At 36.9% G+C, this 27,923-nt stretch overlaps 1 protein-coding gene across 1 annotated transcript in view; it reads left to right on the forward strand.

Annotated features, from left to right (window-relative positions):
- LOC117421034 (serine/threonine-protein kinase 32B-like) overlaps positions 1-21,810 on the forward strand; it is a 101,442-nt gene extending 79,632 nt beyond the window's left edge. Inside the window, exons 7-12 of the mRNA XM_034034901.3 lie at positions 2,365-2,468; positions 3,544-3,660; positions 5,047-5,172; positions 14,987-15,118; positions 16,522-16,586; positions 19,337-21,810. Coding sequence (XP_033890792.1) covers positions 2,365-2,468; positions 3,544-3,660; positions 5,047-5,172; positions 14,987-15,118; positions 16,522-16,586; positions 19,337-19,475 — 683 coding nt within the window. The 3' untranslated portion in view covers positions 19,476-21,810. The remainder of the gene's footprint in view (positions 1-2,364; positions 2,469-3,543; positions 3,661-5,046; positions 5,173-14,986; positions 15,119-16,521; positions 16,587-19,336) is intronic.
- The last annotated feature ends 6,113 nt before the right edge of the window (positions 21,811-27,923 follow it).

Below are 27,923 nucleotides of genomic sequence, written 5' to 3' on the forward strand. Positions count from 1 at the left end.
TTATTCTGGCTGGATTCGATACTGCACAAGACAACATAGCATTTTAAATGTCCAGTGCAAGTCTTAAAAGATAACATTCAAGTTAAATAAATAAATAAAAACACACATATTCAATGTGTTATTCAATATTCACACAGTTCCACATGCTACCCGATTTTTTTTTTTTTTTTTAAATGCCTGTATTTGTAAATTTTAAATTTTATGCAAAATGCCCCATCTGTTTTCTCTCTACACTTCTGCATTCGTTGAAAGAAATGCACGACTTTTGTTGAGAATTGCTTTCTGATTTTGTTTTAAATTAGAACCCTAGGTTTTGTTTTTCAAAAGCATAACCTGTTTTTGGTCTCGTTTTGCCATATTATTATTATTATTATTATTATTATTTATTTCTTAGCAGACGCCCTTATCCAGGGCGACTTACAATTTTACAAGATATCACATTATACATTATTTCACATTATACAGCTATCACATTATTTTTACATACAATTACCCATTTATACAGTTGGGTTTTTACTGGAGCAATCTAGGTAAAGTACCTTGCTCAAGGGTACAACAGCAGTGTCCTCCACTGGGGATTGAACCCACAACCCTCCGGTTAAGAGTCCAGAGCCCTAACCACTACTCCACACTGACTACCACCAGTACCATACTTATTGGTCTGGATTTTGAAATTATTTTTACATAGCATTTTTAGTTTTCATTTTATTTTATTTTGTTAGTTTAACAGCAGTTTTCCATGTACAGTAATTGACTGAACTGTAGCCCCACCTCCTTCCTTGTGTGCCTTCTGAGCCAGCAAATCAAGATGGTTTTTTTTTTTTTTTAATGACCTGCTTAACGCTTTTTTGTAACTTGAAGTCCTATTGGCTCATTTTAAAATACAGAATAACATACCCTATGTGCATTGGCTGCATTGTTTACTAATCAGGGTGTAGGTTTACTGAAATCTGTGATAAAAAGCAGGCGCATCCATCACATTGGTAGGTAAGCATTTTTTAAAAAAATTATTTTCAGTTAACATCAATAAGTACTTAAGCCTAGTAATTAGAAAATACAATTTTTTTCTGTTTTCATAAGTATCTCAGATGAGGGTACGCGGTAGACTAGATTTTTTGGAAAGGGGTACGGGTCCTGAAAAGTTTGAAAACCACTGATGTAAAGGAAGGTAAGTAAGCTGGGCTTAGCTGAGTCGGGGGATGGAGGAGGGTGATGCTGGGACGCCAGAATCACTGTCAAGCCCCCTTAAGGTGTTGTGGGCTAGTCGACGAAACCCCAAGGATGGAAGGTATCCACTTGAAGACCCCAGAGAAGTACCCTACTCAGCTCAATCCAGATGGTTGTCATGCTGAGGTTGATCGTTTGTGTGCTGATGCGCCAGGGAGGCAAAATAGGCTGATTCCTGGAGCCAGCATTACACTTCAGCCATCAACACCAGGCAGAAGGATATCTACATCATCAGATGGAAGGAAACACAGATGGATCACATTAGTTTACAGTAAAAGAGGCTATGTTTTAGTTGGTGCTTATCTTGGCGAGAGCTGAGTCCAATATCAGCATGAAGTTTTAACACCTACTCTCATGTAATGGAAATCATAAAGAATGTGTTCTTTTCTGTCTTCTGTGTGGATAATATTCTTCTACTCTGTTTAACCTTTTAAAATAATTTGCTCATATGTTAAACATGAAAGGATTTAAAAGGATATTCATGCATTCTACAATAAGAGCTCTTGCTCTTATTGTATTACTTGTATTGTAACACTTAAATGTATTTTGAAATGAATTTGCTTACGATTGTAAGTCGCCCTGGATAAGGGCGTCTGCTAAGAAATAAATAAATAAATAAAATGCTAACCTTTTAAATGTGTAGCTTTTTTAAGGTGAGGTGTTTCATTGGCCAGGGCAAGTACTATAGGATTGGACTAAGTGTTGTGTAATTTGCATGTAGCATGTTATGATACTTCAGCAACACATCTCTGCTCACTGTCTCTCAATCAGATCTCTTTAAACAATTAAAACTAGTTCTGTATTTATTACAAAACTTTGTCTTAACAATGAGAAGCAAATTCTGAAAAAAATGCATGCAGGCTTTTTATTATGAAGAAAACTGCAGATTCCAGGCTGTACTGATGTTGTACTGTTGAGGAAATAGACTTTAGCACATTAGTGGCAGTCAGGAGAAAGCTTGTTACAGCTAAAACTACCATTAGCAGATGTGAACAATCTGAATTTCCAACACAAGCTGCTTTCTGATAAATTAGAGCACTGAAACTGTGAAAAACTGAACTACTAAAGATAATACTAATGATTTGGTTTTTTAGACTGCTTTTTAATTAATACTTTTTTCTGTTTCTCTCGCTGCAGCTCCTGAAGTGTTTCACTCTTTTATGGAGGGAGGCCCTGGTTACTCCTATCCTGTAGACTGGTGGTCACTGGGGATCACAGCATATGAACTGCTGCGAGGCTGGGTAAGACAATAGCTTCATTTACTTTGGCCTGTATTAAATACAAAATATATATAACACCACAACAAAAGCTAGGCTATTCTACTATTAGAGGAGGCTGTGTGGTCCAGTGGTTAAAGAACAGGGCTTGCAACCAGGAGGTCCCCAGTTCAAATCCCACCTCAGCCACTGACTCATTGTGTGACCCTGAGCAAGTCACTTAACCTCCTTGTGCTCCGTCTTTCGGGTGAGACGTAATTGTAAGTGACTCTGCAGCTGATGCATAGTTCACACACCCAAGTCTTTGTAAGTCGCCTTGGATAAAGGCATCTGCTAAATAAACAAATTATAATAATAGAGTGCCTTTTGCACCTTGTAAAAACATTGAAAAGGAACATGTATTTTTTTTCAATAAACTTTTTTTTTATTATTATTAGAAAAACAATGTTTAAAATATACCAAAAAAAAACACTTTTGCTGAGCTTAACAGCAGAAAACCTGTGAATAATAACACCTGCAGTATAAGAACTTTACAATGTTAACAATGCATGTTTTTTCACCTTTAACACTTTATAGTGTAAAGTGTGTACTTTATGATGCATCATTTAGTTTGAGTAAAATCAGTTGTTTTATCCAAAATATGGCCTCAGGATGCAAAAGGCACCCTAATGGTAGAATGACCCAGCTTTGTAAGGCAAAAACATCTTGTTTTTCTGTATTCACTCGTCACTTCTTTGGGTTAAGCAAAGGGTTACCGCTCCGTGCTCACAAGGTTATTTTTTAAAGCTTGGTAACTAAAGAATAAAACATTCTGTGAATAGTTACTTAAACATTGTCACTTAACTGAGCAAAACAGAACATAAACAGTACAGGGGGGTATGTTAAAATACAAATAACAGCTTAATTGTACTCATGAATATATTAAAGGTCTGTAAATTGGGGGTCCCCAGTGATTCCTGTTATTGCATGAAGTGTAGGATGAGTCTTGCGAGAGGAAGACGGATTGCTAATCTTGGCTTTATACACTTTCAATGTATAAATAGTAGCATTTTGTGATGGGATTTTGTTGTATTTTGTATATTTTATTTTTTTATATTAGCGACCTTACGACATTCATTCCATGACCCCAGTGGATGACATTCTCAACATGTTCCGAGCAGAGCGAGTGCACTACTCCTCCACCTGGTCCACAGGCATGGTGTCGTTACTGAGAAAGGTTAGTTACAAAAGCTTATTGCATCTTATCTGACCTGACAGAATATAGCTGGGGGAATTTGACAGCGTCAATTCTCTCTGACCTTCATTTAAGAACAAAAAACAGAAAGTTTGACATTTATTCTGGATGAAATAATGAGTGGCCTTATAAAGTATTTTTAATCTCGTATGACCTTCATAAAAAGAAGGGATTATGGCGGTACACTTGCCATCTTTGAAGGAAAAGATGTTGAGATACTAAGAACTTTCTGAGATACTGGTATTTCCAGGTCAAAACCTTAAGTGTTATAGAGTATATAAAAATATATACTTTATGTCATTAAATGTTATTCGTACATATGGGTAGATTGAGAAAACATTGAATGGTGTTTTAATTTGCATTGAAAAAGAAGAAAGAAGGTCCAAGAGATTTTTTTTTTTTTATTAAATACTTTTTGATACAACGCAACACAATAATTTTACTGGGCTCTCTCTGTGATAGGTATTTACGGTGTATTCCTGTAAATAGTCACACCAACTACTGTTCTCTTATAATATTTATTGTACTATGTGTAACAAGACCTTTTTCCATTTGTATCTATTTTGTTTTAACAACCATCAAAATGGTAACTTACACAGAAAAAACACAACATTAATGCCAAAGAAATAATCATATTTAAACATAATATTATACAACAATATTGTAGTTTGAGACTGAATAAATAAGACTACTCCCATATCAGAGTCAGTGGTAGGACCCAAACATTTTCTTTATAAACAGTACATCTTCTTGGACCTGCAAGACTCATCTTTATTATTTAAAGTACACATTTAAATGTATCTTCTGTCACATCCTTTGATATTGCACACTTTCAATATTGATGCAAACACCAAAGGCTGTATTTTGATGTGTGTCTCAATACTAATCACATTACATTATTATACAGAAAACAAAATAAATAGCATCTAAATCAATGAGCCTAAGTTGCAAAGGATGGACTTTACAAAAATATACACAATTTTCAAAGAAATTGGAACAGTTTGAAGGGAGGGGTGTATAATCAGTTTCTCAGCATGAAGTTTAAGAAGTATCTAAGGATTAAGGATAACATCTTGTTACCATGGACTAAATTGGGGGGAGGAGTAGACTCCTTTTCATACTTTCATCCCAGGATATCATGTTTGTGTTTGAAGCAGATCCAGTTCTCCCAATAGCCAGCATATATAGCAAGTTGTTAATACATCTCTTGGTTTAAAGTTAAACGCTGATTATTTGTATTTGTTTTATTGAGTTTGTTGGCATGGTGCTGATATCCCACAATGTACAGTTTTACATCACTGTGTTGCAAAACCAAATAGGCACTAATGATTTAGGCAATGCTTTTTTTTTATATGTGTACATCTATAGCTTCTTGCCAAAGACCCAGAGTGCCGTCTTTCAAGTGTTACAGATATCCAGAGCTCCCCCTACCTGGCTGATGTGAACTGGGATGCTGTTCTGGAGAAGGCTGTTTCCCCTGGCTTTGTTCCAAATGTAAGAGTTTTACCTTATCTTTTTTAACACCATTTTAAATGGATTATTTTGATAGGAAATCAAGTACAGCCTATCCTGTGTACGGTTTTAAACGCAGTAGGAAAAAAAATGAAGTAAGCCTATACTGTTAGATTGGTCTCCTGCAAACATCTATATTAACCTTACATCCTGAGTTTTATATCGACACCATGAAGATATCAGTTTCGTTGAGGAGCTATGCACACACATACAGAGCCAGGACACTTTAACTGATATAAATCTATATAGCCAGCCAAAACACATGGTGGAAGCCTATGGCACTACTCTAGATGTGCAAAGTTTGGAACAAAAAAAAGAGCCTGGTTATAGGCACTGGTCCAGCTCCTGAATGACCAGCCTTGGGAGCTGCCTGCATGTTGCAACCTGCTCAGCTAGGCGTGGGGGCCCCTGTGACATCCCGACCCAGTGAGCCTGCAGCTGTGGGTCTGGCCCCTGACCGACTGTAACTAAGCCAGATCGGTGTCTTGAATGAGATTACTGCCCTGCAGAACCAGGACCACTTCTACGCATTCCCTGTACAAGTTTAAATGAGAAGTTTTTAAGACTTGGTGTCTGTCTCGTGGGTTGGACTTCATCACTTGCCCCATGGCAGCCATACTGACATTTTTGCAGGACCTTTTTAACAAGGTGAAATCTCCCTCTACTTTTAAGGTCTATCTGGCAGCTATTTCAACTTGCCATATTAAAACAGACTGCCTCCTCAGGAGTTCACTTCCTGGGGGACAGTTTGGAAGGGAGCTCAGAGGTTGTTTCCTCCTAGGAAGGACCTTGTACCTCACTGGTGGTTGAATGTGGTGCTTAACATGCTTACGAAACCACCATTCGAGCCCCTGTATTCAGCAGAGCTGAAATATTTATCTTTGAAGGTGGTTTTCCTACTAGCAATCCTACTAGGTGGTTTTCCTACTAGCAATCACCGCGCAAAGCGAGTGGGTAAAATCATCCTGCACGGGATAAAATCATCCTGCACGGGTTAGATTTGTACGACCCACTTCCGACCTGAACCCGCAACCCACTGCAGCACCATCTTCTTACCCGCGACCCGACCCGACCCGCTTTAATAAGACCTGCAACCGAACCCGCAAGTTCTTGTACTTTACCTACTGATTGCGTCAACTGACTCTCTCATGCTCTCACATTCACGCACAGATATCTCTACCATTCTCCACAGATTGAGTTTATACTATAGGCTATACATTGTGGTAGCTTTCTCTAGTGATCTTGATATTTTTTAACATTGTAACATATTAACTATCTCTACTTACTTTACTATAAAATACCTGTTCTTGATACAAACACCACAGGCTGTATTTTGATGTGTGTCTCAATACTAATCACATTACATTATTATACAGAAAACAAAATAAATAGAATCTAAATCAATGAGCCTAAGTTGCTAAGGATGGACTTCACAAAAATATACACAATTTTCAAACAAATTGGAACAGTTTGAAGGGAGGGGTGCCACCAGTTGAAAGGGAGCTACACCTGTGCTTTCGCAGAGCTGTACCAGTTTTGTGGCTGTTGTACACAAAAACATAATGACAGGTTTTACAAGCAACAAATCCAGTCACATGTTCATTATTTTCATTCACTATGATTCCAAAAGAATTCCACACTTCTAATTTACCTCTCGAACTATTATCCACCACATGATATAAACCCTTTGTTTCACCTCATCCACATGCATTTAATATTACCACGCAGACGTGATAAAAGGATAGAAAAGTGTCATATCAAAAGGATAGAAAAGTGATGTATCAAACAAGCGGCAGTACAAACCGAGAACACTGCTTAGTCAGCTGACTCCTCCCTAATCTCCTCATGCTTTAGTGCAGGAAATACTAGTACATTTACCTTCTAATACGTTATTTGGGAAAGGGTTACAGACGAGTGCGCTGAAAGGACAGAAAACTTTTTGTTGATTCAAATTCAGACCTGAGCCTGACTTGGAAATTACATTTTTTTGACAAACCGCAAAAAAGTTAACATTCCGACCCAAACCCGACCCACTTTTGCGGGTCACCTGACCTGATGCAGGACTCTAGGTGAAATGCAAGCATTTTCCATAGCTAAAGCCTGCCTATTTTTCACGGAGGCCAGGACTAAGGACACTCTCCGTACTAACGCTGTTTTTGCTCCGTAAATGCATCTCTGCTTTTCATGTCAACCAGTCAGTGGAGTTGGAGGCTTTTTATCCACCACCTTTCCAATCTGACAAGGAGAGGAAGCTCCACACGCTGTGCCCAGTTAGGGCATTGGCGTACTATGTTGAACGGACTCAGGGTATGCGTCAAACAGAGCAGCTCTATCAGGTATGGGTCTAGGTTCCATGGACAAGCCCTGTCCAAACAGCGGCTGTTGAAGAGGATTGCGAACACTGTACGGATTGCCTATGACCTAGCCAACCTGCCCCCACCAGAGGTCATGGGTTATTCCCAAAGATGCCTTACAACCTCTTAGGCATTATTTCAGGGTGCATCTGTCTCTGACATATGCAATGCTGCAGTATGGGTGACCCCCCATACTTTCACTAGGTTCTATAGAGTGCTAAAGACAGTTATCCTTTGAAACACGTATACCATAGTGTGGGTTTACCCTACACACTTTCTCTACACTAGATGCCATGGATTCCCCATTTTTTTTTTTTTATACCAGAGTGCAGCTATTCAGTCACAGCATGCACACTGAGATGCAGGTTACGCCAACACTTTTTTAGGGCATGTGGATCATGTCATGGGTCCTCAAAACCTGGGTTTTGGGACCAGTGCTAAGTCAAATTCCCAGTCTACCCCTTTTAGCACATCTGCCAGTGCTGCAAGTCCTGCACTTGCAACAACTTGGGTAAATAGTAAGCAAACTTGTTAAATTTGCAGACAACACAAAAATAGGAGGAGTTGCAAACACTGATGCAGCAGCAAAGGTCATCCAAAATGATCTAGACAGCATTCAGAACTGCGCAGACACATGGCAAATTACATTTAATAGAGAAAAGTGTAAGGTACTGCATGCAGGCAATACAAATGTGCATTATAAATACCATATGGGAGATACTGAAATTGAAGAAGGAATCTATGAAAAAGACCTAGGAGTTTATATTGACTCAGAAATGTCTTCATCTGTGGGGAAGCTATAAAAAAGGCCAACAAGATGCTCGGCTATAGAGTGAAAAGTGTTGAATTTAAATCAAGGGAAGTAATGTTAACACTATACAATGCATTAGTAAGACCTCATCTAGAATACTGTGTTCAGTTCTGGTCACCTCGCTACAAAAACTATATTGCTGCTCTAGAAAGAGTGCAAAGAAGAACGACCAGAATTAATCCGGGTTTAAAAGGCATATCATGCAGGCTAAAATAATTGAATCTATTCAGTCTTGAACAAAGAAGACTACGCGCCGATCTGATTCAAGCATTCAAAATTCTAAATTGATAATGTCGACCCAAGGGACTTTTTCGACGTGAAAAAAGAAACAAGGACCAGGGGTCACAAGTGGAGATTAGATGACGGGGCATTCAGAACAGAAAATAGGAGGCACTTTTTTACACAGAGAATCGTGGGAACCTGGAACCAACTCCCCAGTAATGTTGTTGAAGCTGACACCCTGGGATCCTTCAAGAAGCTGCTTGATGAGATTCTGGGATCAATAAGCCACTAACAACCAAACGAGCAAGATGGGCCGAATGGCCTCCTCTCGTTTGTAAACTTTCTTATGTTCTTACTATCCCAAGCGTTAATGGATAACATTTCATACTTGAAAGGGAGCGTTAGGTTATATATCATACCCTGGTTCACTGAAATAGAAAAGTTATCCATTACCTTTCGAGGTCACTGTGTTCACTCCAACACAGCAGGCTTGAATAGAAATTGGCGGTGATCGCTTCTGCTCACGGCACTTTATCCCCGCTTGGGCGGGATCGCAGTGTCTGACACAGGGTGGGCTCTGTTGAGCAGCTTTGACATATGTATTCAGGTAAATCAGAATACACAGAGGTATATCACCAATCGGTAATGGATAACATGTCTATTTCAGGGAACCAGGGTCATGATATTTAACCTAATGTTCTTTATGTCCTCATTTTTATTGTCATTTTCATCAGAACAGAACTGTTTTTATCCTTATATCTAGTCCTTTTGGAATGGCTCCTTTAGTATGGATAGGCTGTGCAGATGACATATGCATGTAGGCTTCGAGTAAAGATCCATTTTAATAGATACTTGATCAAGTTTAACCAGCGTATCTAAGAATTCAATTTCAGATTTTGTCTACCGTAGATCCACTGAAATGTTAGGATAGATATTATTTGCTACTTGAGGAAACTGGAAAAAAGATTATTCTCCATGTGTCCATATTCCAAATATGTTGTCCACATAGCTTATATATTCTAAAGTTCTAATTTACTTAATAACATTTCCTCATGTACATGCTTGCAAAATCCATGCCTAATTATTTGCCTATCGTGTCATCATTCTGCTTGTAACTTTTGTTTTCAAACTTAAAATCTTCATCATGTAATATTTCTTCTGTAGGTATTATCTTTTTTGTTATCCAATGCTTCTAAAGTTTAATTTCTAGGAACATAGGGATTTTACATCCATGAAAAATAAAATAGCATTTAGTCTTTGTTCTATTAATTCTTTTCAGAAATTGTTTTTGTATCTTTTGTTTGGGTTAGAGTAAGGATTAGGTTTAGGGTTACAACATTACAACATCAAATAAAAATACAGGGAAATAACGTTTACGAAAAAACTGGTTTATAAATGTTTGGATTATTAAAATGGACCCCAATGTGCTCAAGTTCTCATTTGTTGAAAGAGAAAGAGCCAACACAAGTGCTGAATAAAGACACATCTGAACATTATAATTATTATTTATATCTTAGCAGACGCCCTTATCCAGGGCAACTTACAATTGTTACAAGATATCACATTATTTTTACATACAATTACCCATTTATACAGTTGGGTTTTTTACTGGAGCAATCTAGGTAAAGTACCTTGCTTAAGCGTACAGCAGCAGTGTCCCCCACCTGGGATTGAACCCACAACCCTCCGGTCAAGAGTCCAGAGCCCTAACCACTACTCCAAATATATGGGGAAGAGGGAAAAGTCTCCCAGTGCAACCATTAGATACAGCATTGCCTCAATAGAAAAAAAAAGCTGAAGAAAGGTTTCATGAGTACAAAACCTAAAACGATTTTTATCAGACTTGAATTCGTATTTAAGGTTTTGTGAATAGATCTAAATAGATCTGATCCCTGCCTCACTACATTGTAGAACAAAACACTGTTTTTTCATTCGCAATAAAAATGATGAAACAATGGTTTGGATTATATTATTCAGGCTGTGCAGGTTAAGATTAGTCTGCATCAAGTGGACTAAAAAGCGGTCTAGCAAATCCTGCAGATCTGTACTAAGTTAGTCCTGATTGCAGCTTACCAAACAGCAAGTGGTTTAGCTAATCTGAACAAGTGGAACAAGTTAGCTAGACAATGAGGACTAACCCATAATAAGCCTCTACAAGTGTAGATGGAAATGCACAATTTAAGGTGTAAAGACAAACTCATCTGACAGGTATGCGCGCATCATACCGGAGCCCCAAGTACATCGTGCACTGCGCCGGTGTAAGCTGACTCTTTGCATCATTGATGGTGTGGCCCAACCTCGCCAGATGCTCCGTCACAGTCGCTGTATGGGCCACTGCTCCCTCTCGCTACTGGGAACAAATCAACCAGTCGTCGAGATAGTTCATTACTCTGATCCCCTGCAAACGCAAGGGGGCCAGGGTAGAGTCCACACACTTTGAAAACGTACAAAGAGCTAATGAGAGGCCGAACGGCAGCACGTGCCATCTTTCCAACGCGGTGCACTGAAGCTTGTCGTGGTTTCAACACCGTGCATCAAAATAGCCCCATCACAACAATAGGAGGGGCTGTAAACTATGACAAAAGTATTTGGAAACATATTTTCTATTGAAATAATTCTATATTCACTTTCAGTTCACCACAGGTACCCTCTAGAAACATATGTTCATGAATAATACCAAATAATTTATGAACTAGTTATTTTCACATTTGTGAAATTCATATTGTAAAAATATTTTACAAGTGTGAGAACATTTTTTATTTCTTTAAGTAGACATGTGTTGTTTTTAGCGATAATGAAATACAATAGTCTCAGGTCCTCCTGGTGCCAATTTAATTTCTTTAAAAAAATATTTACATTGGTAGTTGAGCAGGCCTACTGTATATGATACAAATAGTTTAAAACAATTACAAAAAAGTACCATGTCGTTGTTTCATTTCAATTCAAAATATGTTAATAAGCTGCCTTAGAGGCAGGCAGGATACATCTCTTTTTAATTTGGTGACCTCTTATTTTTATTTCTGTGGTAAATGTAATTGAATTTAATTTATATTTTATCCTGCAAAGTTTAAGAAAAAAATAGACAATAGAGTACTCATATTTAAGATTAATGCTATCTGTTGCATAGGTTTGATAGCTATATAAGGTATTTTATAAGTATTTTACTTTATCACAGCTATTAGTTTAATAGAAGAAAAATAAATTGATGAAAAGAGGCAAATGGCAGGGCTCGAATTACTGGGGATCCCTTTAAGTTTCAATTAACATGTTTTAAGCCGCCAGAAAGGAACCTATTTAAAATGTGTTAATTGAATGATGACATTTCCTGCCTTGTCTATATGGTTTTTCAGTACCAATCAATGATACGTTTTTTCAGTACCAATCAGTGATAATGAGAAAGTGTCTCCTGACAGTCTAAAAACTTGTCTGCGCATTTTAAATAGGCCAATGCTTATGTTTATATTAAGGAAGATTAAATAATTCCTTTCATAAGTAAAGAAGTGACAACATTTCATTTGATCAGAACAGGAATACGATTTAATCGTATTACACATTGATCCATGTCTCAGCCTGTACTGTTGACTCAAAAAAATAAACATCAGCCAAGATCAGCAAAGAATTTGTAAAATGTATCAAATTTAGATTGTCAGAAGACGCCTTCTCATGATCATTGATTGGTACCAAAACATGGAATAGGCAGGAAATGTAATCATTAACACGTTTTTAACAGGTTCCTTTTCATTTTCAGTGATACCCGTCAGCTTACAGCATGGTAAAGGGGGAATTTGGAAATACAACTATTCAGAGAAACTTGAAGGGTTTGCCTATGTGGATTACTATTTACCAGACTTAATAACTACTTCAGAAGGAAATTCCTGTTTCTGCAATCAGGGCAGCTTCTAAACAAAACTCAGAAAAGCTGATTAGTGGGCTTCATATATTGCACACAGTCAAAAAAGGATATTTAACACATTTCATCACCTTTAATAGTAATATTTTAATAGCAGAAAGTGGCTGAAAAAAAGCCTAGTATCTATTAATCATGACATACTAATGATCCAAGCAGAAACTGCAATCGAAAAAATATACAGAACAAATACCATGTCATAATAAATGGTAAGAAATTCAACATTTGGAAAAAAAATGATATGAAGTAACCATTTAATAAATAGAAATATTGAGATATGTAACGTTTTCATACAAGAAGGGCCTGGTTTGCAGATTGGACACTGGAGGATTGCATAGAGATAGAGATAGAAAGATATGGAAAGCAGAAATCAAAGACAGAAGATGCAGTTTCTTAGCCAGAAAAGGGACTAGAGTTGCAGCAGTAATTAGCAATAAAATAGAATCTCGGAATTTGATATTATTGAATTGTTACTGTGTAATGTAATAACTATACTTTTTGTATAGAAATGACATTACAAAGACAATAAGATCATTTATTCATAGAAAAAAAATATTCCACTCTGAATATCACCACTAGTCTCTGCATTCACTTTCAATATGATATTAGATCAAACATTGTCAAAGTGAAAACAAAAATGTGAGATCTTCCCCATATAGCTTGGATGCTGAAAGTTATTCACAATATTTCAATACTTTCCCAGTTTAAGGACTTAAAAATCTGGTCACCTTACAAATGAGCCATGTCCCCTACTTAAGAGATCAATGGCATGCACCGTCTGTTTACACTGTCACATTATGGCTGCAGAACATGTCTGGAGACAGACAGGGTGTCCGACATATTGAGATGTCAGAGGTTAGGGTAGGTGCAGCATATGCTTTTTGATTTAAAAAAACAAGTTTTTATAATTTGTGTATAGCTTATACGCACATGCCTTCCTGAAAAAGAATTGTAACCACCAAAAATGTAATGTGTTGTCCCAGCTCATGATATTAACATGGCTTAAATTACTCCTTAGCATGACATATTTCATAGGCTGAAATGGCATTCTTTAGCGAGTTTGTATATAGGAGCTAAGAGCTGTTAATTAGAATGTAGTGAGTAGAATGTAGTGAATGCGCGAATACTGAATATCCATCCAAATATCCAATATCCAATATGAACCTAACTTTACCGGGGTATGTTAGCACATGTTTCCTTTGCAACGCACAAGAAAGTATAGAAGGGACAAGAGCGTCAGCAAGCTCTGGTTATTTCTCAATATTATGTTTAAAACTTTTGTTTGTCTGACACATGGCACAGAAAGACAGCATGGCACAGTTACATTAAAAAAAGGAGTAATTGTTAACTGGCAGATGCATCGCCTATGCTTTTATTTGTTAATGTATTCCCTCAGTTTGGAAATACCTCACAATCCATTCAAATACAATACAGACAATAATACAATCTCAAATCTGTTTCTCTTACAGTCACCTGACCATGCAACAAGCTTCTTTTAAACTAAAAGAGATAAATCAAGCTAGATTGAAAAATCCTGCCCCTCACACAATACTACTAAGTTTCATAATGAAACTGGATTAGAAAACACTACATATTTATTGCAATTTATTTGTAGTTTGTATTTCTTGAACTAACTAACAATCCCATTTGACACAAATATGTATTTTTCAATATACAGCTATGGCCAAAAGTTTTGCATTACCTACAATTTTTGTATTGAGGCTATTAACTTGTATTTAACATCATGTAAAGGCCAGTGAGTCTATCCTTGCTGTTGTTTTTTGCAACAAATAAATGCTGCAAACAAAACCAAGAGAGAAAAACCACGTCTTGTTTGTTTTTTTGAAGACAGTTCGAGATTTAGGCCTTTAATGAATCCCACGTGGACAAAAGAAACCAGTTCTTTTCAGCCTCGAAACATCACTCTGTCCCATCAGCCATTGACAATCGATACAGCTTTTTATTTAAATGGTAAAGGATCAGGAGATGAAACATTACCTTGGAATATAAGGAGGATGTGTGCTGAATCACTAGCAAAGGCATTTTGATCCTTCTGGGACATTTTCTATCAGGAAATATTTGGGGCCTCCTGACAATTTAAAGTAATTATATCAAATAACACAGAAACATTTATATTCTCAAGCTCACTTTAAGTGAAGTTTAAGGCTTCATTGTATAATGTTTGCAATCATGCCGAGTGGGTTGTGTTGCTCACTTAGTGAGTTTTCTAAATCTGCCTTTATCTGGCTTTGAGCTTTTGTGGAGAATGCGAAGTGAGGACCTGACAGTCCTCCTTATTCTATTCAAATGGCTATAATGAAAATCTAGTATATAAACAATTTACTAAAATACACCAGTATTCTTTTTTTCTTGGGATGTTCACTCTTAGCAATCTTGTTTTATTTCCACAATTTGTTCTATAAACTCATGTAACTTACAGACCTAACCTGTTGCAATCAGTATAGGGCTTGACTGTCTTTGTTCCATTTATTTTTTCATCAGAAAGGGAGGCTGAACTGTGATCCTACATTTGAACTGGAAGAGATGATCCTGGAGTCCAAACCTCTCCACAAAAAGAAGAAACGGTTAGCTAAAAGTAAATCTAAAGATGCCTCTAAAGAATCTTGCTCACTGGTGAGTAGGACTTCCATAATACTTGTTTTTAACAAAGTAAAACTAATACTAATACTAATAAGTAAGCAATAACACATGACAGGGTAATATGGTCCAATATCTGCACACCCAGGAGTGTTGTTCAGTATGAGGCGAAGCCGTGCCATAAACAACCTGGGCCTGCAGATATTAGACCATACTGTTTTTGAACACACTGGAGTGTGTTTTTGCACTTATAAAATGCCACCCTGAAACCGGGTAGCGTCACAGCCCAGATGTTATCAGCAGGGAGGAACTCAGACACAGAAGCTGCAGTTCAAAGCACACGTTTATTTACAACACAGAACAGACAATGAACAAAAACACATTAACAAATAAAAAGTCAGCAGTGTGGAGTAGTGGTCAGGGCTCTGAACTCTTGACCAGAGGGTTGTGGGTTCAATCCCCAGTGGGGGACACTGCTGTTGTACCCTTGAGCAAGGTACTTTACCTAGATTGCTCCAGTAAAAACCCAACTGTATAATTGGGTAATTGTATGTAAAAATAATGTGATATCTGTATAATGTGATATCTTGTAACATAATATTGTATCTTGTAAGTTGCCCTGGATAAGGGCGTCTGCTAAGAAATAAATAATAATAAAAAAAAGGCACAAGGCCCAAAACAAAAGGTCTATACTCACACACAATACAAACAGGACAGCAACACGAACAAGAAACATGAAACACAGAACACCGAACATGGAATACTGCCCTCCAACAGCAACAGCAACAGCAATCCTAATCCTAATCCTTTTCTTCTCTAACACCTGTGATCACCTTATTTATACACCTGTGGCCTTAATTAATCATTTAATCACTTATTCAATTCACGGCTCCAGCCACATTCTCACATGTTTTGAGAGGGAGAAATGTAACCCCCACCCTGCCAACCCAATATTCCCCACCCCAACACACACACACACCGGCAGGGCTTTCACCCTGCCACACTGCCACACACCCCCACCCAACTTCACCCCTCCTAAAATGAATTGATTGTCACAGGAATTAACCAAAGTTCCAAACTCTGCACTATGGTCACATACCTGCGCAGGTTGGAAGACATGTTAGCCAATGAGATTGCTCCCTCTATTGTTGCCATTTTATTAGCAGTATTATAAATCACATATCAGAAGTGTAAAAAGTTGTCAGGATGTTAAAAATGAAAAAAAAAATGACAGGTACGTTATTTAAACAGATGTAGCAACACGTGGGGACGTGGAACGCTAGATTTTTCGGAACCCCGCTACTTACTCTTTAATTTCTGTGGGTAGAGCTAAAAAGTGAAAACATTGTTTTCATGTTTGTTTGTTTTTTAATATTGTGTTCTTGTTTCATTTTGTGCATATTGACGGGATTGCATTCATCGAACATGACTTTTCAAAGCCTGCCCATTTGCAGCAGTGTCTGGAAACGGTACGGCAGGAATTCATCATATTCAACAGAGAAAAGTAAGTACTTTCGTCATTTTTTCCCTAGATTTAAAGAAACATTATTAAGTCATACCATTAACATAGTTTGTTCTGTTCCATTCTTTTCACAGTTCTTTCAAATAAAAACCAGGGATGACTTTATGTAAAGTAATGTAAAAAGAACAAGGCTAACCCTAGACGTCATTTGTGAGCCTGTTGCACATACATGCTTTTCTAAGCACTATTATAGAAATTGAACAATATACTCAGATTTCTTAGGGTGTCAGGGATTGCCATAGACTAGTTCTAATGATAACTTCAGTAGATTAGAGACTAGGCCCGTTTACACAAAAACTACTACTATGCAGTACATGCAGATATTTAATATAGAATGCTAAAGAAACAATGCTGGTACCCCTGTAGTTATACTACTACAGTGAATTTGAACACATGAAGTAGGTACCTGCAAGCAGGGCAACTTTTCTCATTGCCTTTGCAGTGTATGCATTCTGTGAGCATAAAATATAAGCATATAACCAAAGATAATCATGAGAAAAGGGGCCATTTATAGCATTTAGTACTGCCAATACAAGGTCAGAAAATTGATTTTAAAATACTGTTTTGGACACCTTTTAAAATACTTTTTATTTTTTTTTAAAACTGACTGTGGGCACCATATTGGGACCACAATTGGCATAAGAGCTGCCAGTTGGTATCAGGACTGTAGGACAGTGGTATGCAAACGTCATACATGCCACCCCCCTTTTTTAGCATACAGTTTCCTGATTTCATGTAAATCACATATTTCTTCCGAGATTAAAGTCCAGATTTAGCTAAATACATAAGCATATCACAAATTGAACATTTAAAATCAGTCTGTAAATTTTGTTTTTTTACACTTAGCGAGTGAACATTTAGCTTGATGCTAAATCTGTGTTTCTAACAAATAAATCTGTGAATTTAAATATATATTTTTAACTTGGCGATTCAACATTTACCTGACAGATACATCTGAAAAACATTATCGTTCACCAATTAAATAAAAAAAAAGCATCTGAAAAAAAAAATATATATTTTGCCAGCTAAATCTGAAGCTAACATGCAAGCCCACACCCATTGATGCGTTTGATTTGGCATTGTATGCTGCAGAGCTGCCCTTACACTCCGACTTTTAAGAACGTGTTCGTTAAAATTTATGGATTTTGCTAAATCTGGACGTTTTTGGCTAAATCTAGGAAAAAATATGCGATTTACATTAAATCCGGGGAAAAAAACAGCTGTTAAACATTAGTGCTTTTTTTTTTACACTTATTGTAACCCGTACATGGTAGTCGTCATTTTGGCTCTGTTCACTGCAGTTTCACTCACATTCGCCACTTCATCATTTCTCCGATTGTACAATCTTGGACCAACTAGCTGTCATTTATGTATTTATTAAAAATGTTCTATCCTTTGTGTACCACTGCTGTAGAGGATAAGCAATAAGCTCTAAAGGAATTACTTCACTTTTACTAATATCTACCCTCCAAAAAGTATTGAGACAGAATAGATATTGGAGATTAGTCTGCAGTATATGTTGCCCCTTACACAGAAATGAAATTTAAGCTTATTGGCACTCTATGCAAGTTTATGTACCCCCCCCCCCCTTCAAATCAGCACCTTAACAGTAAACCAGCACTGCTTGCAGCTCTTTATTGCAGCTCCGATGAGTACCCTGTTCAAAGAAAATACAAATTAATACATGAAACAACAGGTCCTGTAGGGCTTCTGTCCCTCTACAAACTGGCGCAAAATCCCATACAAAATGTGCATAACAAAATGGTAATGATTATAATAATAATCTACAAAAAAAAGCATAAAATACTATCTTTTAATGATGAGTTGCTATGAATTAAAACCAAAACCCAAATCACATGAAACCCATCCCTCTAGCAGCTGCTATTAACCTGATAGCTGCAAGGGTCACCCTGGTTTTATATGGGCACCCCCGTATGTTGTAGTTTTAATTGCCCCTACAGGACTACAAAATGTGTGCTGGAACCAGATGTCTAACCATTTACACAGTACAACCAATCCATGAATATGGAGATAAAAATTGGGTTTTGTATCCCATCACAGACACAAAGTAAAAAAACGCAGGAAAAGAACTGGTTTATAAAGCAAAAATTAAAAAAAAAACAGGAAGAAGCAAAATTGAAGTCTTTATTGATTTACAGTTCCCCAAATGAATAGTATTGCGTTTTGCAAGATCTCACATAGACACATGAAAAGTGTATGCAGTAGTCACACAGGAGTTTTTAACAGCAGCTGTGCATTTTCATAGGAGATACATTGCTTCCTGCAATGTTCCTCTAGTCTAGACTATATATTTAGCTGATTCGTGGCCTAAAGTTAAGTGATGATACTGACTGTCCACAAAATTTTTATAATTCTCTCACAGAAAAAAAAAAAAAAATCTCAGTTGAATTTAATTATTCTAAAAAACAAAACATGTGACTTGATACTCACTTCTTTACAAGGTTTACATGGTGTATGTAGCTATGTTTATTTTACATAGCGGAAGAGCTGGTAGTGTTTTTTTCCAAGCAAATTGGACAGTGTTGCCTGCATTTGACTCACTGCTACTATGTATTCAAAGCATTACCAACTTTGCAGAATGGTGGTCTACTAAACTAAGAGTGAAGTTCTCCTCCTATTGAGACTTGTAGCTAAGCGTCTGGAGGATTGATAAAACGTGTGGGGATGAGTGTTCATATTCCTGTTATTAATCCAATCACATATTCTTTCAGGTTAAGAAGACAAGGACAGAGTGTGCAGACAGCCAGTCCTGACAGCGAAACTACTAATTCCACCCAGGGGAAAGTGCAAGATGGACATAACAACAATATGCTTGGACTAGTTGAGGGCTCAGCAGTCTGCCGCAGCTAGTTGCAAACACAAAGCCCACAGCACGCCATCAACCATGGAAATATCCCACCAGACTGAACTTGTACAATTCACTCTGTGCATGTTGTCTTTTTTTAGAAAGAAAAAAAAAGTTCCCTAAAGAGTTAGAATGGGAACAATCATTGTAAGCCTATCAAAATTCTGGTTCACCATAAACCAATTCCCCAGTAGGTTACCTTGTTCTGTTTAAAGGCACGCTCTGGCTGCACACTAATGAATAAGAAGCTCTGATCAGAATCCATTCCACAAATAAATGCCACATTTTAAAACACCTGCTGCTTAGCCTTTAGAATAGAACCTTCAAAGTCCACTGAACCACATGAACCTTCCCGTGCTCCATGGATGTGTGCGGCATGAGATAATTGTGCCCAAAAGACCTGTATCTCTGCAGTGGTTTTTATTTTATTTTTTATATTGGCAGTATTTCACACTTGAGTGGTATACATAAATCAGTGTATATAATACTACATATGAAACCTTGACTTCATATCAAGAGATCACTTCGTTATCAATATGATTGTACTACAATGGACTAGTCTAATATTTTTCTCTGTCTTAAATTAAAATCAAGTATGTATGTAATTTTCAGTTGGGATTAGAAATGTACTAAATGAAGTTCAGAAACTGACGGCACATGCAAGGTTATCTAATTCACTCCAGGAAGTAAAAAAAAGCCTTTATTTCTGTATTTCACATGTATTGCATCCCTCAAATAATTAATTAAAAGACATTCTACTCTTCTTCAGCAGCAGAAACTCAGCAGCAGAATGTATTAGGGTGCAAGTATTTGTAAAAATGTCTACTTCAGAAAATTGCGTTTCTTTGATTTTTTTTTCTTTTTTTTTTCTTTTTTAGAAATGTTAACATAACATTCAGCAGGTTTCATTCGACTTTATGAAGCAAAATGAGTTAATTCTATAGGGTGATGCAAAACCTTTGGCCATAGCTGTATATAGACAGCACATAGGAATAACTGAATGAACACAAACACTATAAATAGTAAGTGATGAATATGTTTTAAGCTTTTCAAGTCTTAAGTCTTGATTCTGGTCACATCCACTTCTCTCACTGTGTTAATTAAGTCTGCAACTGCAACACACGTGATCTGAATCCGAGATTTTGACAAGCCTAAAATTATTATTATTATAAAATACACATCAAATATAATTTCAACTGTACAGGGATTGAAAAAGGGTGGCAATAGTATACTGCTAATAAAGTACACCTTTTTAAATGACCACTTTAGATAAATGAGGGAGGCAAAAAGCTAGCTGATTATGTGGGCATCTGAGTTGAACACTGTATAAAATTATCTGACAAACAACAAATTGACATAAAGGTTTAAATAAGGTTTGCATCTAGTGCCGGTAACTGTGATTGATTTGAAAGCAGCCACAGTGACTAACACAGCGGTTTGCTGGTGGGCTCGCTGTTTTAGCATCAGGAGGTAGACAGTGTGCTGCAGTATATAGATGGGATCTGAACTCCCCTGTAGACATTCAGACAATCATAAAGAACTTGAAAACTATAAAGGCAGACTAGAAGTATTATGAAAGTATTATGCATCCCCAACAGGGATTGCATTTTCCTATGACCAGTTTTTCTCGGTTTAATATAAGGAGTTGTAATGAAAACATAAAGCAGATATTTTAAATAATCTGTTGCATCAGAATGTTTGGGTCCTCTCAGAAAAGGTAGCAGGTAGTCCTAAATCTGTATCTGTGTCACCCAGAAGTCATGCAGGTGTGTATTCCTTCTTGGTATGATGCAAATGTTAGGCTGGGGAAGTTAATTACTCATTTTAAAACATTTTGCACCCCCTTCTTAGAAATGAGGGATTTTCTGTGGTGCATTACCAAGCAACTGTTTTATAATTGACAGCACACCCACAAATAACTTAAGCATCAAAACTTATTGGCCCACAGTGCTGTCGAACGCAGTATAGGTGCTGCCTTTCATTTGTTGTATTTCTTGAATCGTGTGTTATTTTTTTTTTTTTTACTACTGTACAGTATAAAATGTTATTTCATTCCAAGGGGTTTACACTTGGTTCTATTACCTTCAAAAAAAGGTCTCCTGCAAAAAAGAGGGAGACAAAGCTTGCCGTTGTTTAATGAAATCATAAAACAGTCGCTGCTACATTTTGTCTGATTATTATATATGTATTGTCTGATTCTGTTAAATTGTATATTAAAACGGTTTACAATTTTTATAGTAGTTTACCAAGCAAACAAAATGTAAAGCATGGGGTGATATTTTTTAAAAGAAATGTGTCAACATTTGATTAAGGCCCTAAATAAACACCAATGATGATTTGAAGAGAAATGTGTATTTCATTGCAGTTTACTGAGAAGATACACATGAGTACCAGATAGTTTACTCTCAGACTGTTCTTGGCTTGTTTAACAACAATGTAGATGCCTGTGGAAGAGTGGTGGGCAATTCACTGACACACACAGGAGATAGGTGGTCTTATTTGAAACACCTCACGGGTGCCCAGTTTAATTCTGGGAATTTTCTTTTTTTTCTTTTTATTGTTTGTCGCCAGATTGCGCTGGTGCTGCAGCTCCCCTTATACCAACGATGGTAAGTAGGGGTTGCACTTATCTGACAGCACACACAGGTGCTCTAAAATAATAATGAAAACCAAAGGCGAAATAAAAAGTGAAAATAAAACACAGTAGTAAAACTATAAAATAAAGGTGCTGCTTATGCAGTGCCCCCACTGCCGCTAAGCTGGTCAGTACGGATCTCCAACCTACGCTCAGCTATTCCCTATACACTGGGGTGGCCAGAGTTTTCTGTATAACTATACACGTCGCTTTGGGTACGTAATTATTTATTTTAATTCGTGATTTATTTGTTTAAGGCGGGCCCTCTTCCTGCAGAACCAAAAAAAAACATAGCTTAAAACAGTTTTGAAAGGATGTATGACTAAATAATTCCTAGCTCCTAGCTCCTTTATTACATTTACTTACCAAGAAGCCAACCATCTCAGTATACGCCTGTCTCGTAATCTTCATATATCCCGGACTGTCTGAGGATGCACAAGTCGTGTGCCGGTGACCACATCAAGAATCCTCAGTTTCGCATCACATACCATTTGTACATTAATGGAGTGGTAATGCTTACTATTACAAAAGATATGTTCTATATCCTGGAGTGGTGACAGTGCTACGTGGGTGCAATCAATAGCTCCCAATACATTTGGAAAGCCAGACACTTCGTAAAAGGCCACTTTTATATGATGGAGAGCATCTGTCTCTCTGGGATAATAAATATACTTCCCAGTTTCAACAGGGCATTCAGTACCTGCTGTAAACCAGGAAAATATGGGTTGTGATATCCCACCAATTGCTGACACAGTTGTCTGAAACGACCCAGATGCAAAATAATGTAGTGTGCACAGCAGTTTCACAAGACCTGGCGCTGCATGACCCGTATCTGTAAGTGGCTCTAGATCAGATGTCATCTCCTTATATAAGGCTGCTATGATTTCTGTGCTCAATCTGTATCTAGTTATTACCTCCTCCTCCTCACACAGCTCTAGTAATGTCTGCCTGGTCCGAAACACTCTCTCTGACCCTTCTTCTCACTCTCTTGTGCAGCTCTTCAGCTCTCATTTGCGCTTTTCTCCTGGTTCTGTAACACAGTACAACCTCCATATTTCGCACACACTGCACTACCAGTGGTCTGCCCTATTTGTGTTGTGATTTAGTAATTACACTGCCTGGTTTCAATAAGTAGTACTTTTAATACATACAGAGGCACCTAATAAAGTTAGCACCCATAAGTGAATATGGTTTGCATATCAACTACCTATCGCTCTGTATTTTGTGATGTCATTTGCATACATATTCACCCATTAACATTATTAAATATTTATATTTACATGACTCGAACCCTGAACTTTTTCCATACGTTTTTTTCCACCCGCTAGGTCGCCTGCCTCTCCTTCGTGAATACAGCAGATGTACAAAGCATGCAGTAAAGGGGCTTACTACGTGCAAAACACATTACCGCTGTTTAGTGAATGAGGCCCTCTGAGTCTTACCTCTCAGTGATTCCTACCCTTACTGTATAAAAGTTTACCAGTCATTTTTTCCTATGGTTATAATATACATTTGTTGTGGTTTGCCATAGTTTTAATATGCCTTACCCAATCCCTATGTATGTGCTTTACAACAATCGAATTATGCTTTTACTATGGAGATAGCTATGGCTGTCATGCTGTACCCCCTAACCAGGGAGTTGGGTGGGTGAATAAATATCAATCTATTAGAGCATCACAATCATAGCAGTGTATATCATTATTCTTTCACACATGCTAGGCCTTTATTTTTATATTAGAGTGTTAAAAAAAAAAAAAGTCCAATTAAATTGTCTTAAAATAGGCTCATGAAATCTTTCATGTTAAATTGTGGTATTATGCGCGTATTTAACCATGCCCCAATTTAATAAACAACAAGCTTGAATTAACATTAGACCTTGGATAGTTATGTTCTTCATTCAGTCATAATAATTATACCGTACAAAAACTATACCATTCAAATGAACCAGCATCTTTGTGCTGAATAATAAATAAGACCTGAAAGCCCTTCCTTTATGTTCATACTGATGCACTGAATGCAAATGAAAACTTAAACTGCACAGTGGCGTATTTAAGAGGTGTCTTCCTGTGCCTAGAAGTTATAATTAAAATGGAGATAATGCAGTTAAACCGTGTTAAAGTCAACAAATATTGATTAAACAGGGAATTTCACATAAGATAAGACTACATAAGAGTGCACTATTGTACATCATCATACAATCACTGCATGCACTGGAAACTCAAAATCACTACCAATCATACCACGACAAACATTTATTAACAAGCGATTTATAGTAAATGCCAAACACTAATTTGTATTCTTTTTCCAGAATCAAAACATCCATCTTTTAAATTAGTTCCTTATTAATTGTACTGATCTATTTTTATTGGTAACCTTTTCACTGCTAGTTACTTATTATCATGGGCTCCATAAATAATTGCCGTCAATTATAAATGCAACATGTATTTATAGCCTTTACATTTCAAATCTTGAATTGCCATTGCTTACAAAGAGCTTTAAACCCTTTGAACCAACTACATTTTAATAACTTAGGACAATTCTTTACTGCAGCAAACGTGTTGCTATGCTTTTAACATGGTGTAAAGCAATTAACCCGTCCTAAAGAGATAAAGCAAATCATTCAAGCCTGTGTTTATTTACACTGCCCATCAAAGGACATTTAGTTTCACACACAACATGAATCATGTTCAAGGTTATTATTAGTAGAACCTGGATTCTTTATTTCTATACCCACTTGGTTTTATTTAGTTTTTTTTTTCTGATTAAGTGTATTATTGATCTGCGTTCACATGGCTCAGCAATTATTACACTACACAATAATTCCATCCAGAAACCCAATTCAGCCAAAGTTGGAGGTGGAAGGAGACAGTGTCAGCTTCTCTCACACCCACATTGCTGCTATACCATGCTCCCTGCAAAACTCAAAAGATTAAAATGGCTTATATAATCTTTTTTTTTTTGTTATCCAAGACAACTGGACACATTACACAACAAATGAGCATGCCAAATATTTGTATTATTTGGACAGAGTTGTTTGTTTATGGATTTTCAGTGTTTTGTACTAAACAACCAGGGAATGATGGGCTTATTGTTGTGAACTAAAAGATTGTAATATCAATTATGTTTTCTACCTATGCTCAGGTTTCCATAAACTATCTGAGACATGCATTCAGTTCCAAAAATCTATTTCATTCAAACCATTTGTTTGGGGACTACAGCAAAGTCTGCAGTGTTTGCTCATACTATCACAAGCTAAAGTAGTTTATGAAGTGCCAGTATTAAGTAATAATGATAAACAATATCTAGGCTTACTAGCGCAAAGAGGCCACGACAGAAGAAACATGTAAGCATGAAGGTAAAACTGGGTATGGTTTTGATTGTTGTTTTTATTTTTGTTTACATTTAATCACTACTATTAATTATGAATGCTGATTTTCACTAAAACAAAGAGGTAGCCAACTCTCTATTAAATTGAGTTTTATTACAAATGTAAACTTTATGTATGATTCCTGGTACTTGATTTCAGCCATTTCCTCCAGACAGCTTCTCTTAAACCAGACGTCAGCAGTCTGTACAATTTTCAGCAATCCGATAATACGTATAATATTACTGGAACTCCGGGTAAATTATATTAGCCATGGATTTAGCTCTTCCTAAACTGAATTTCCTAAACCCTGTGGTATTACTTGTGTGTAATTGAATTCAGAACATGGTTTGAACAAACACATTTAGATGTAACTTTCTTGCAAACAATGTTTTCTTGTTTGTGTGTAGGAGTTCTTCCCTGTTTGTTAAATTTAAATGTTTTCTATTTACTGTATATTGGTTTGAATTTATTTTTTTTTACTTGTTTGCTTTATTGTTTCTATGTTATATATATATTTTTTTTCTTCTTACGCTTCCTGTTTGTGTGAATTCATTAAGTAGCATAGCAATGCCACAATGGGGTCAGAATAAATGCTTATTATCCTAGCTTCTGCTAATAGTTTAGGGCAATTATTTATTCTAAATGTTTCTATTAAAACTTCCTCATTGCACAGAACAACTGTTAATGCGCTAAAGGTGTGCTAATACAACTGATTGCTTTTAAATGTTTAGGTCTAACGCTCATCCCTCAGCTGATGCAATATTGATAGAAACTTTAAGTTAAAATATATGTTGTCAGGTAAAAGAATTAAGATTCTTAACTCCAAATCAATGCAATTTTTAAAGAAAGGCTAACACTACTCTATTATTATGAGTAATATGTTATAGAATCCACATTGCCTAATGATTACTTATTTAAAAACAATTCTGTTTTTATAAATATTATTATTTCATTGCTTTTCCAAAACACTGTTTTAATCTTTGCCTGTGATTACCAGCTGACAAATGTATTTTGCTTACAATATCATATTTATTTTCAGGTATATTATTACATCTATTTTTTCCTACACAACTAAGTTCAGTTAATTCTGCTATAGCCACAATGTCTATTAAAATTTAGTTATTTTCAGTTAAGCTATTTATTTTACCTAGCGAGATAAAGACCTGAATTTAACCTAGCTAGATAAAGGCCTGAATTTAATCAAATTCCTAGCACCACAGCCCTGCTTAAAGCTGCACTCCATTGATATTATAATGACTTGAAGTTGCTCATCTAGCACCATATATTAGTTCTTGCACTGTTGCTAGTTTATTTTAATATTATTTAATCCAGGTTCCAGAAAGACAGATGCTATCATTTAAAAAAATAATAAAATATCTAGCAGGTTAAAGAAATCACCATGATCTCAAAATGTACAAGTATATCCAATAAATTGACAGACAGGCCACCAGATTCCCAATAATGAGAATGTCCGTAGCAAGTTTCATCACAATCTACAGGTAGTGGACAAAAAAATGGAAACACCAATGTAAAGTCACTTAATAGGGCGTTGGGCCACTATGGTATCCCGCTCTGTGGAGTTCTCGGCGGACCGTTTTTGATGAAACTGGCTGCTCGTGCCCCAGATTGAAATTTGCAGTCAATTGATCTGCAGTTGCTTGCCTGTTTTGCTTGCACGTCGAATTAATGCACGGATATCACGATCCTGGAGTATGCGCTTCCGCCCACTATTGCCCTTTGCTGATGATGTCTTTCCCTCAGAGTTCCATGCCGATATCACCTTAGACACCGTTGCTTGTGAAACATCATCAAGTTGAGCTGTCTTGGTCACTGAAGCTCCTGCCAAACGCGCCACAACAATTACCCCTCTTTCAAAGTCACTGAGGTCTCCTCTTGCAGCAATGCTAGCGATAATTATAGGCAACCAGGCCTGTCCAGCATTTTTATACATGACCCTAAGCATGCTGGGATGTTATTTGCTTAATTAACGCATGAGCCACACCTGTGTGGAAGCCCTTGCTTTCAATATACTTGGTGTCCCTCATTTACCCAAGTGTTTCCATTTTTTTGTCCACTACCTGTAGCTCTAGTACATGTGTGCCAGATGTAAGGACAGACCCAGTATACTGTATATCCCTGTCACAGGACAAGAATTGTCAAATTCAAGTAACTGATTTTGCCAACCCAAGGTTATCGGCCCTTTAAAATAAGGAGAAATTGCCACTCTCAACTCTGCACATCTTGTGTTCCCTGTTTATGGAACAAATTCATAATCTTTTATATAAGATTTTATTTATTGCTGTCATGTTCATTGCGGGGCAATCAGTTACATGCTTCATTGGGTTTGACCTTAGCTGAACCTAATGAAAATACACTTGCAGCACAATGATCAATATTTCTGACTTGTGCAATGCGGTTGAGCTCTAAATGATGAACAACCTGTATTTCTTC

The sequence above is a fragment of the Acipenser ruthenus genome, chromosome 1, assembly GCF_902713425.1.
Source record: "Acipenser ruthenus chromosome 1, fAciRut3.2 maternal haplotype, whole genome shotgun sequence".
In the NCBI taxonomy this organism is placed as follows: Eukaryota; Metazoa; Chordata; class Actinopteri; order Acipenseriformes; family Acipenseridae; genus Acipenser; species Acipenser ruthenus.